Source organism: Vipera ursinii (genome assembly GCF_947247035.1).
Source record: "Vipera ursinii genome assembly, chromosome: 1".
NCBI classification, from domain to species: domain Eukaryota; kingdom Metazoa; phylum Chordata; class Lepidosauria; order Squamata; family Viperidae; genus Vipera; species Vipera ursinii.
In genome coordinates this window covers 207,483,362-207,495,931 of record NC_139512.1, presented here as the reverse complement: position 1 = coordinate 207,495,931, position 12,570 = coordinate 207,483,362, and the positions used below count along the sequence as shown (strand labels likewise).

The 12,570-nt window shown below is 39.2% G+C and overlaps 1 protein-coding gene across 1 annotated transcript in view; it reads right to left on the bottom strand.

The window, feature by feature from the left end:
• Positions 1-12,570, bottom strand: part of ATP7B (ATPase copper transporting beta) — a gene marked incomplete at its 5' end in the record, with an annotated part of 44,737 nt that overhangs the window by 27,486 nt on the left and 4,681 nt on the right. The window contains 7 exons of the mRNA XM_083371044.1: positions 3,124-3,215; positions 5,570-5,803; positions 6,014-6,188; positions 6,751-6,827; positions 10,242-10,403; positions 11,198-11,361; positions 11,609-11,851. Coding sequence (XP_083227170.1) covers positions 3,124-3,215; positions 5,570-5,803; positions 6,014-6,188; positions 6,751-6,827; positions 10,242-10,403; positions 11,198-11,361; positions 11,609-11,851 — 1,147 coding nt within the window. The remainder of the gene's footprint in view (positions 1-3,123; positions 3,216-5,569; positions 5,804-6,013; positions 6,189-6,750; positions 6,828-10,241; positions 10,404-11,197; positions 11,362-11,608; positions 11,852-12,570) is intronic.

The window sequence follows — 12,570 nt, the reverse complement described above, 5'->3', positions numbered from 1 at the left end:
AAAAAAAGGGGGGGGAAATCAGCGAGTACATCCCAACCAGCTTTTTATGTTTTTGTTATTGAAGAAATATGGGGGAGGGGTTCTGGGGTGGGTTGGGGAGGGGATAATATTGTAACTTCAATACAAATTGTCAATAAAAAAAAAGAAATATGGCTTTCTGGGGGAAGGTGGGGAGGGCGTTAAGGAAGGAAAGGGTTTTTGGAAGCTCGTCCTGAAGCTGCCTTTTGTGCAAGGGGCCTTTTCTCAAAGCCTAGAGAGGCAGCTCTGTTGCCTCCCCGTAGACAGCTGATGGGCGAACACCAAAAGCTCCAAAAGGCTAGGGAACTAGTCCCAGAACAAAACGGAGACCTGCCTGGCGGCAGAGGCTTGCAGAGCACGGATCCAGCCTCCGAGGCATGCAGAACGGCGGATCGGCTTATACTCGAGTTGGCTTATACTCAAGTATATACGGGTAAAAAAGTTGAAATGACTTAGATAAAAGAAATGTTTTAGATACTTAAATGTGATTGAATTTAAGATAATTATAATGGATAAAAAATGTTTTGAATAAGAGTTAAAGGACTAGATGACTAGGTATATTAAATGAAATATTTAAAGATTAAACATATTTTTAATTGTGGTTAAAAAGAATAAGAAATTTAGGAAATAAATATATATTAGCTTAGGAGGGATATATATTTTAAGTAGTATGTTATTTTTTATGTTTCTTTATTCTTGCTCTCCTTTTCTTTTTTTCATTGTTTTATGTATTCCTTAAGAAATGTAAAAGTGTGAGATGGTTCATATGGAAAAATAGAGTTAAATTTTTAAATGTAATTAATTTTTGAGAATTGGTGGCAGAAACAAATTAAAATAAGGACTGTAACAGGATCTATGATAAGGCAACCAGAATGATTGGATAGAAAAGAAATATTATATTGATGTGATTATTAGTTTTAAGAATATTGGGGAAAATATATATTTAATTGTTATCTATCAAAACAATAAGAATTATATTAACTCAATGTTTGCAAAAGAGGATATTTTGGGAAAAGAGGAAATCAACTGAAATCATTATGTGGATTATGGATTATAGAAATCAATTGTTAATGATTGTTTTACAAATGTAACCTAGACAACACACTGTTCATCAATTATTAAGTGATTTATATATTTTTTAAAATCAATAAAATATATTACAAAAAAGAGAAAATCTTTCTAAACATGTAAGATCTAAATTCATTCAGGAATTTACACATATCACATTAGAAAATAAAGGGATTATTTACATATACATGTATTTGTGAAACAATATGGTGGTTGGGTAGTCAAAATCACAAATAACAAGTTGTAAATAGTTCAGGTTACATCAACAGGGATTCCCTCTCTGATTCCCTCAATTATCACATAGTCAAAATAGTCAAGTTAATACACTTCTAGTTGTAACCTAGTCAATTAACAAAATTTTCAATATATTTTCACTAATACATATCAATATCCTGTTTTTAAATTTTTTCTAATTAATTAAAAAATCAATAAAACTTGTATATATAAAAAAGAAAATAAAGGGATTAATATTTGGCCCACTAAATAAGAATTATTACCCAAGGTCTGATTTTGTGGCTTGTCAAAACCCAGGAATTGTTGTTTTCAAATCCCCTATTGCAGGTTTTTTTTTTCAAACTTTGCCATTTTAAGATGTATAGATTTAGATTCCAGAATTCTCCAGCCAGCATTCCCCAGTTCATGCGTCTTAAAGTTGCCAGCTTTGCAAAAGACTGCCTTACTATACAGGCAGTTCTCGGCTTATGACCCTTCATTCAGTGACCATTCTTAAATACTATAGCGCTGGAAAAAGGGACATATGATCCCCTCCCAAAGTTCGAACTTATTAAATTATTGCAGCGACCCCTAGCACACAAAAATTCAGGTTCTTCACAGAGTACCCACAAGCTAGGAAGCCTCAGCCAGCTAAGACCCCTGGCATGTAGAAACCCATTGTGGGCAAGAGACCACAGACAGCTAGGCCTACTCTCTCAGAAGGCTTGGGCCTTCCCACCTCCCCATGACTCTTGGAAAGTTTGGGCTTTCTCCACACCCCATACTCTCACAGAAGGCTTGGGCCTTCTTCCTGATTACCTGCACGAGTCTGCTTCCCTTCCCTTTTCATGCAGCTGCTGGCAAGCGTGCCCAGCCAATGCAAGGTGCAGCTATTGTAGAATTTAATTTAATTTAATTAGAAAGCTAGCTAATGTTTCCAAAGACTAGAAAGAGACCCAGAAACATCGCAAGACAAGCACCAGCCTTCAGCCAGGACAGGCCTTCCAGAAGTGGTGGGGAGAGTTGAAGATCCACACACTAGAGGAGGCTTAATGACTGCAGTGACTTACAGACCTTGTGGGCTCAGTTGTGGTAGTAAGCTGAGGATTAACTGTTTCCAAACCAATTGTAGTTAGGGAGTTTGCCTCCCAAAGGAGGAAAAAAATTGCTTTAGACTTTTTCTTGTCAATGAAAGGTAAGGGAATGATTAATTTCAAAGGAGAGTTATGCAGGCCCAATTCCATTTAGTTATTTAATCTACATATAGCAGTTCCTAACAGATGGATCAGGCACAACAGGACTATTTAAAACACAGTGTGCCCTCAAAATCAATTGCGTCCACTAACCATGCATTTACGGCCATCGCTTCCTTATTACAAGTAGTCCTCGACTTATGACCACAATTGAGCCTAGAATTTCTGTTGCTAAGTGAAACATTTGTTAAGAGTTTTTGCCCCATTTTACAACTTTTCTTGCCACAATTGTTAAGTGAACCTCTGCAGTTGTTAACTTAGTAACACGGTTGCTAAGTGAATTTGGCTTCCCCATTGACTTTGCTGATCAGAAGGTCACAAAAGGTGACCACAAGACCCCAGGACACGGCAACCGTCATAAATATGAGTCAGTTAAATTTTGATCTTGTGATGATAGGGATGCTGCAGTGGTCATAAATATGAGAAACGGTCTAAGCCACTTTTTTCAGTGCTGTTTTAACTTTGAACATTTACTTGTTGTAAATCGAGGATTATCTGTACTTTTCAAAGTTACTAAAAGAACTGAAATATTGTTACATAAAAAAGTGAAACGTTTGTACCAACGGCGTACCTGATTATGCAATTGTCAGGTCCCAGTGTCACTATAACAGCTTCTGTAGCTTGAAGAGAAATTAATTTAGCAAGCGCTTCTGATGTTTTACTCTGAAATAGAGACAGATGTGTATAGGTAGTCTTCACAACGTACTTGTATTCTAAATATTGATATACATGCCACTGTTACTAATGTAAGAGCAGGGTGGAATAGCTGCTATCCTAAAGAGAAAGCCGTGATGCTTGAGAATTCCATTCTACTAGTTATGCACTGCACGGAAGAATTAATATTTTAGAGAATGCAAGTCAAAGGACCATTGTATTTTGGAATATGCAAACAATCAGCAACTCTGGGAAGCTACTTTTTCTGGCAAACCTTTCACTGCTATTACTACGGTAAATCCCTGTATTAGAATTTAATTGGTTTGCTCTTTTTTCCTTAACTGCCCATCTCTCTCATCCTTTATAAACCACTGCTGCTTTTCTTCCATAGTATAATAAAGCACATAGACTTATTCCCATGCAGTCCCAAAGCACATTAAATCACTTCGCCAAGTTTGTACTTTTGTGTGCAGTCAAAATATGCCTTGTGGAAAAAAATAAGAGAACAGTTGAATCCTTTCAACACCATGCTAGTGCACTTGAGAAATACACTGAAATTATATATATTTTTCACTATTATTCCAGAGACCCTCATAAGGGAATTCATATGATATTGTATCTTCACATGCTTACATCCTGACACGTAGTTTGAATTGAAATGGTTCAGCCAAGTCAAAATAACAAGTGAACTTCATGGTCACTAGAAGATTAAATCCAATTCAGTTGCTCAACAGACAGACTCAGATCAATATTACTCTGAGTAACTGAAAGATTAGGCAAACAAAATCTGGTGCTCTGAATGCCAATTTCTTTTCAAAACTAAGATGCAGCAGCAGGCTCCTAAGGCAAGGGACTTCTTGCTAGTGGAGGTTGCTGGTAGAAAGTTTCTCCTAGGGAAGCTCACTTGTCATTTATACTAAATGATACCATTTCAGTACACTACAAAGAGTGTTCTATCCCAGTGGTTCTCAGCCTGTGATCCACAGACCCCTCAGGAGCCATGATGTCCTCTCAGGAGGTTTGCAAAGACTTGAAAAAATGTTATATAATTTAAATCTTGAGTTAAGTTTTGGGCAGGGGTAGGCAACCTCGGCTCTCTTATGACTCATGGACTTCAACTCCCAGAATTTTATGAATACCTTAGCTGACTCAGGAATTCTGGGAGTTGGAGTCCATGAGTCATAAAAGAGCCGAGGTTGCCTACCCCTGGTCTTGGGGGTCCATGGCCATGAACTGTGGCCACAAAAGGTATTTAAAGGGGGTCTGTGGTAAAGAAAAGGTGGAAGACCACTGATCTATACTGTTGATTTTTGCCAGTTATACTGGCTTGTATATTTCCATCTCTGATTGCTTTTACATAAGTCTTCTGAATGTTTCCATTCTACTGTCATTTTAACAATTGTAAGCTAAGCCGAATATTTTAAGGACATGGTGCAAGTTTCTAAAAACCTGCATAAAGCCACATTTGTTTGAGATTTACAGGGGAAGTTGCAGGGGATATGCTGATGGTAGAAATGGGTGGAGTCCAGTTTTATTCATTTATTTCATTTGTTGCAGTCAAAAGGCCAGCACTAAGAAGACCTACATACATTCAATCCTTAAAGAATAAAATGAAAAGTAGAAATTAAAAGAATTAAAGTTAAGGCATTAATAAGCCATTGCCAAGCCACATTTAACACTGAGCAGGTATTACTTCCAGAGATGGCAAATTGTGGCCTTTTGACTGCAACAAATGAAATGAATGAATAAAACTGGACTTGTAGATATGGTGTACATTGTCGACCAGAAGATAATGTCTCTTATCTAAAGGTATATGAACATTGAAAATGTGGTCATTTAGCAGGTCATTGTATGACCAGACCTGATTTCATATCACTTTTACCGTTGTCGTTAAGCAGATCACTGCTGACTGTCAACTCTGCAAATGAGCCTGGCTGCAGCCATTTTTCCCCCTCATTTGAGGTTGCCACACGGAATGGAGGGAGGCGGCTTGCCCAGGTGGTTTGATAGCCAAAGCCACCAGGTGTCCCATGGGAACCAAGGTCGTCTGTTGCTCCTGCGACCAGGAACTGGGTGTTGTATAACAAAGCCCGCCAATTGCATTTATTGGGGAACGTACTCACATAATTTTGGGGGTGGGAACTATATGCTTTGTAACTGGGGAATTGTTATGGGGTATTCAGACTTGGTTTCACTTTTGATCGTGCTGATACTTTGCAACCAATAAACATGTTCTTTGAGGAATTTGCATGCCTCAGAGTTCTGTTGTATTTGTCTCTGTCTGTCGGAACCATGTCACTGTCATTAAGAAAATCATGTGGTTGTTAAGTAAATCTGGCCTTTAGCTCTCAAGAAATACCAACCTTTGCTATGTGTTCTAGCCATCTCCCAAGAGCTATGAATACAAACAGCATTGGTGGGGTGTCAAAAAATGTGACGGGACTCTGTTCAGCCTTTTCAATAACTGCAACGATCAAAATGGTACATGAATAGACGTAAGCAGTTGATGTGGCCATTACTATCAGGACATCCATATTGGCCATTTTATGCTTTAATGACTTGTAGGCTTGGACATAGAAGTACCATCCACCCAGGAACTGTAAGGAAGGAAGAGACAGAGAGAGAGAGAGAGAGAGAGAGAGAGAGAGAGAGAGAGAGAGAGAGAGAGAGAGAGAGAGAGAGAGAGAGAGAGAGAGAGAGAGAAGAGCAGTTAGCTTTCCATCATGTTCTGTCTAGATCTCTCAATAGAACTTTAGATTTATATAACGGGAGGTGGTAAAAACAGAGGACTTAAAGAACTTCCATACCTGAACCAAAGTGCAAAGTACAAAGAAGAGAAGGTTAAGAATAGACAGCCCAGGAATCAAGTTTTGCTCCAGCACCATCGATTCATGATGGTCATCCATGGGTAATAACATATAAACCATTAAGACCAAAACTGGAATACCAAACACCAGGCTCCATAAAAATGATTTCTTCCATCTGCAAAGGCAGAAAGACACTGTTAGAAGGTGAGGTTTCCCTGGCAACCTGATTGACGAAAGCATATTATACCACGTTTACTCACTCCTATGGATATCAGTCATCAGGCTTGGTACAAATCAGCCCTGAATGTGTATATTTTATTATAGCACATGTGTGTGTAGAGCTACAATATTTGGCCTGCAGCAATCTGGGAGATCATTAGATGAAAAAAAAAGTCATCTAGCTATGATAGCCCATACAATGCACAGAGGTGGGAAACAAAGGAAATCAAGACTCTGTAGTAAAAGGCAAGGTGTATATAGGTTGGCCAATTAGATTAGAAACCATTTTTAGTTTACAAATTATTCATGAAAAATGAGCTGTCTTCATTTCTCTTCCCCTCCAGCAATTCCATCAATGAGTTGGCAACAAAGAACTACTCAATCTATAACATTTCAATGATGTGTGGGTATTGCAGGGAGAAGAAAAGGTGTTTTTCAGTGGGCAGACAGCTAATGGGAGAGGAATATCCCTGGAGCATTTGTTTATAAAATATTCTTTGGTTGGCAGATATACTCACTGTTGGATCTCCTGTTTGTGATCCAAGTTATGATCTTTTGGATCTCTTTTAGCCAAAGATGCTTGAAAACCAATTCCCTTTATAACAAAAAGCAAAAGAAAGATGATCAAAAGCCTGGAGACTAAAACATACGAAGAACAGCTGCAGGACTCGGGTTTGGCTAGTCTAAAGAAAAGAAGAAATAGGGGAGACATGATAGCAGTGTACCAATATCTGAGGGGCTGCCACAAGGCAGAGGGGGCCAGGTTGTTCACCAAAGCACCAGAGGGAAGGGCGAGAAACAATGGTTGGAAACTGATCAAAGAGAGAAGCAACCTGGAACTAAGGAGAAACTTCCTGACAGTGAGGACAATCAACAGTGGAACAGCTTGCCTCCAGAAATCACGGGAGCTCCATCACAGGAGGTTTTTAAGAAGAGACTAGACATTCACCAGTCTGAGACGGTATAGGAGGTTCTCCTGCTTGAGCAGGGGGCTGGACTAGAAGACCTCCAAGGTCCCTTCCTTCTATTCTATTCTATTCTATTCTATTCTATTCTATTCTATTCTATTCTATTCTATTCTGTTGTTCTGTTCTATTCTATTCTATTCTATTCTATTCTATTCTATTCTATTCTATTCTATTCTACCCTTACAAATATAAATACAAAGGATTATTAGAAGATTACGTTACACAATGGTTTCTTTATTAATTACCACAGCTACTTTTGTAATGAGAGGTAAAAAAAAATAGGTAAACATATTTTTTACTCATGGTGAACACCACTCAATGTCCAAATGCTGCAGGCTTGCCAATTAGGAATATGGAAACAGCAGCCCAATAAGATAATCCTTAATTTATGACAATTGAATCCTGAATTTAGGCTATAAATCGGTGAGAAACCCATGTGACTGCCTTGCTCAATGTCTGCAGTCCCGGCTCTCCCTATTGCATCGTTAAGTAACCGTGCAGGTTGTTAAGCAGACAGAGTGAAAGAACTGCCTACGGGGGAGGGGGCAGGCAGCTCCCCTCCATGTGCTGAAGGGAACTACAGTGCAGGGCTAGAGCAAAGAAGTTCAGATCTTTGTGATCTGAACTTTTTTTCTCCAGCCCAGAAACTTTTTCTCCCTGCTGGAGAAACTCTGCGGAGCAGGATGAAATTAATCCTTCAGGCAATGCTTTTGCTCTCAAAGAGGCTGGGTGAAGAAGTCCATTTGTGAAGGAATTTTTTCACCCAGTCTCCCTGAGAGCAAAAACCCTGCTTGCAAAAGAGATTCTGCCCTGCTCAGGGAAAATCAGTCCATCAGGCAGTGTTTTTTGCTCTCAAAGAGGCTGAGTGAAAGAGTCCCTTCAACAGTGGCTATCTGAAAAAGCTGACAGGGAAGATTCCACATGGTGTTCACATGATCGTGGGGCGTTTGGCAACCCACTATAAGTGCAAACAAGTTGCCAAGTGCCAGGATTACAACCATGTGACTGCAGGGAGGGAAGGGGGGGGGTGCTGTAACAGCCTCTAGGCTACAGGTTGTAAGTCCCTTCATTCAGTGCCATCATAATATTGAACAGTTGCTAATGAGTGTTTGTTAGGCGATGACTACCTGTGTATCTGGCAGATGCCGGGTTAGGGAAGGCTACCTTAATGATTTGCAACTTTCTAAAAAAAAAAAAAGCAAAAGCAAAACAGCACAAAAGTTGCCAGTGAGGTGTGGTGATGAAGATGCAACATATTTTCACATATGGTGGACATGTAAAAAGGTCAAGGCTTTTTGGATAAAAGTCTGGTGGAACATGCAGAAGATTTTTAAACAGAGGATAAAGTTTTGTCCGCAACTTTTTCTGTTGGGAATAATTACAGACGCTACAGTTGTGGACACTAAGTTGATGTTGAATTTAATTACGGCAGCAAGACTCTTGATAGGTCAGTATTGGAAGAAAGAGGAACTGCCGACCATAGAAGAGTGGACATTAAAGGTTTCCGACCTGGCAGAGATGGCGAAGATTTCGGCCTATTTGAAAGATCACTCGCAAGAACGCTATATTATGGAATGGAGAAAATGGATTGAGTTTATCCAGAATAAGTATAGGGTTAAGAAGTTTTATGTAGCATTTGAATAAGTCTTCTTTCTTTTTTTTTTCTTTTTTTCTTTTAGTTTTTTTCTTTTATATATATTTAATATTACTAAGGCTTGTTTTATCCTATATAAGCTAGAGAGTGATGGATTTTAGAGTTTATAGTTGTTAGTATATGATTGTTTATGATTGTTTTTTTTTATATCTACCTTGTATTTAGCTCTGGGAAGTCGGGGGGGGGAGGGGGGGAGGGGGGAGAGGTAGGGGGGGAGGGAGAAGGGAGGGGGAGGGAGGGTTTTAAAGAAAAATTGTATGTTAAAACTTTTCAATAAAAAAAAAAGTTGCCAGTGGTCTTCTAATATCAATCATTCATCTAGGCCAGGTCTGGGGAACGATGGCCCCTTTATGGTTGGCTCAGGAATTCTGGGAGTTGAAGTCCACGAATCATAAAAGAGCCAAGGTTGCCATCAATGAATGACAGATGACCATTTCCAATGAAATCTGGCATTTTGCTAAGCGCAGTAGGACTTGAAAGTCACTACCAGAACTTGGACTATCAGAGGGATCAAAGAGGTGGCGTCTGGTAGCAAGCATGTGATTTTTCAGATTTGAGTGGGCAAATTGCAGGGTTTTAGGATAGCCAGAGGCACTGTCAAGCAGTAGGAGGACTCTGGAAGCAAAGTCCACAAAGTGACATATCTCTGTTGGCCAGTCAGAGAAAAACACTGTCATTTTTCTTACACTCTCCCAAATACTGAAAGCTGTCTTTCATTTTTCCTTTTCAGGGCTTATGGGTTCTGTGCTTGGTACAGGAGAGTGGACTTGATCTCGCAATGCCTGTAGCACTGCTGCTCACCAGAAAAATGAAGAAATCCTTAAGCTGTCTTGGAACTTGGCAATCTAGGCAATCCAGTTGAGATTTACCACCTTGTCAGATCCCTGGAGATCAGTCATAGCTCCTTAGGTGATGGGTAGCTGTCTATTTGGCAGATGCCAGGTTAGGGAGCACTACCTTATTGATTTGCAACTTGCTAAAAAGTGCAAAGCAGCACAAAAGTTGCTAGTGATCTTCTAATATCAATCATTTGTCTAGGCCAGGGGTCTGCAACCTTGACAACTTTTAAGACTTGGGGATTCAGCTCCCAGAATTCCACAAGTCTTAAAGTTGCCAAGGTTGCAGACCCCTGATTTCTAGGCAATCCAACTGAGATTTTCCACCTTTCTCAGGCCTCTGGAGGCCAGTCGTAGCTGCTTGCAGCAGCCTTCCCTAAACATTTTCCTGAAGGGCGGACTTCAACTTCCAGAATTCTCAGCAATAGCTACACTGCATTGGTATTCTGAGCATAAAAATTTGGAATGTGCCTGAATTGGGGGAAGATTAAATATAATGTTAACATTAATTACCATCATGGCCCTCCGAAATGTTTGCTTCAATGGCTTACCTGAACAATTTTTATAATGTCTCGAGGACCAATCACTTCAGGATCATAACGAACACGGGCTTTTGAAGTGGCTAGGACTACAGATGCATAGAGAATGCCAGGTGTTTCAGTAAGCTTGGATTCAATGCTATGAACACATGAACTACAAGTCATCCCTAGAATCTAAGCAAAGTTTCAGTTAGTTGTCAGCACAAGAATTTGCTTTGGGCTGTCAGATCAACCATTGCTCCATTGTATCTACATCTCCCATGTTAAGCGAAAAAGTGTGGTATCAGTGTGGTATTTTACACCACCTCCTGAAGTTCCAGATCAAGAGGGCATCTAGAGAGGACAGGAAATGAAAGGGAAATACAGCCAATGAGAATCCCAAAGATAAACCAGCTTTCCCTATTCTAGTGTTTTCCAGATATGCTGAATCTCATCCCATGTTAGCTGGGAGATGGACTGGCAACGGGGATTCTCAACTGTTATATTTGCCCTTCATAAGCAACTTTGCAACAATTCTTACATTGCAAAGTACATGTGTTCCCTTGGTCAATCTTTTTTTCTTAGAAACATCTCAGATGCTCGCATTTCTCAGCAATAGATGGAAAAATGTAGAATTGTATGTATGTATGCTCTTCGGCTTTGAAACGGAGATGAGCACCGGCCCCTAGAGTCGGAAACGTCTAGCACACATGTGCGGGGGAACCTTTACCCTTACCTTTACCTTTTATGCAAATCTATCCAATTGGCATTATATGTTTTAGAACTTGACAGTCAAACAAAATTAAAAATACAAACACAGATGTAAAGAAAACCATAGGTGTACAAAAAATTTTTAATTGCAAACAATTGCCAATTGTTTAACCTGCATTTAAATTTATTTAAATTTATTCCTTGTTGAATATTCTTATCTGTATTTTTCTGTTTAGAATCAATATGAAGCTTTTAAGAGTTTGTATTACGATGCTCACCTTAAGATCTATGTTGCCGTCTGTCCCAGCATAATCTTGTAAGACTGAGGCTTTAAAACCCAATTTCTCAATCAGCTGGATTATTTCAAGAGGCTGAATTTTATCTGGCTTATATATTACCTCCACTTTCCCTGCCATCAAGGCAACAAGCACAGAGACTATTCCTGCAAAAACAAAGCTGCATCAGACATATACATTCTTTCCTGAGTCACACCTAACAGTTGCAGCACTCAATTCAGCCTTAAAGTGTGAACTACTTAATCCAGCTACCATTTTAAGTAGCCTGATAAGAAAGTAGATCTTTCTCAAATGGTTTGCAAGCTAAATCTAAATAATTATCAATGGCTGAAAGCCACTGTTTCAAAGGAGAACCCAAATAACATAAAGAAAAATGTGTCATGCTATTTTTACCATCTTCTTTTTGTAAATTCTTCTCAATGCTTGAAACACACGATGCACAAGTCATGCCTGTTACAAGCAGGAAACATTTTTCAGTGTCTCTTTTACTGGAGAATTCTGGAAAGTTAGTGCGCAACTTCTTTTTTGGCAAAAATACATCTTCAGATGACAGTTCTGGGACTTTGTTTGTCAAGGAAACAGAGGTTATCTCACTCAGCTCTATACCTCCATCCGTAAGTTTTCCAGTTACTGCATCTAAAATAAGAACAGCATCGCATAAATACATGGAGCAGAAGAAACATTACATAGTTAATCATTTATCCCAAAAAGTATTTTAGGATTCTTTTCGAAGCATTGCCTTCCTTCCTGGCAGTACAATATTTCTGAAGTTAAATGAAGAATTTTAAACAAATATGTGTTGGAATGCCAATCCCAGAGGGATTTTAATTTTCAAAAGATGTAAGATATGAAAACACGACCAAGAGGTTTTGAACTATTTAAAATGGACGCCGCATTCGTTCTGAGTTGAAGACCACATTCAGTCAATGATAATTGATTGAGGGTTTTAGGGCGGACAGAGCAAGCCAGCTGAGGAGAAGAACATCCACTGCTTCTGAAACCTTCCCTTTTCCTGTTCTTGAAAGCTTCTTCCCTTCCTTTTCCAAAAGATAAGATTCTTATGAGACATGTGACCTCTGGCAAAACAAATTATGCCAGTTAGGCCTCGTTATTATTTTGATGGAAGTCTACCGAAGAATATTAGGATTGTACGGTAAGCAGGAAATTCGGTTCTTAAAAAGGCCATGGCAAGCCTCTTCCATATGTGAGGGAAAAGGAAAACTCAGGGTTAGGGTTAGAGTCCATGAAGTCGCCAGAAGTAAAGCTTACTCTAAATATGTTTTCCCCCCAAACTTTTTGTTGTTAAAAGACAACAAGTTAGAAGGATCTTAACCTGCACATGATGGATATTCCAC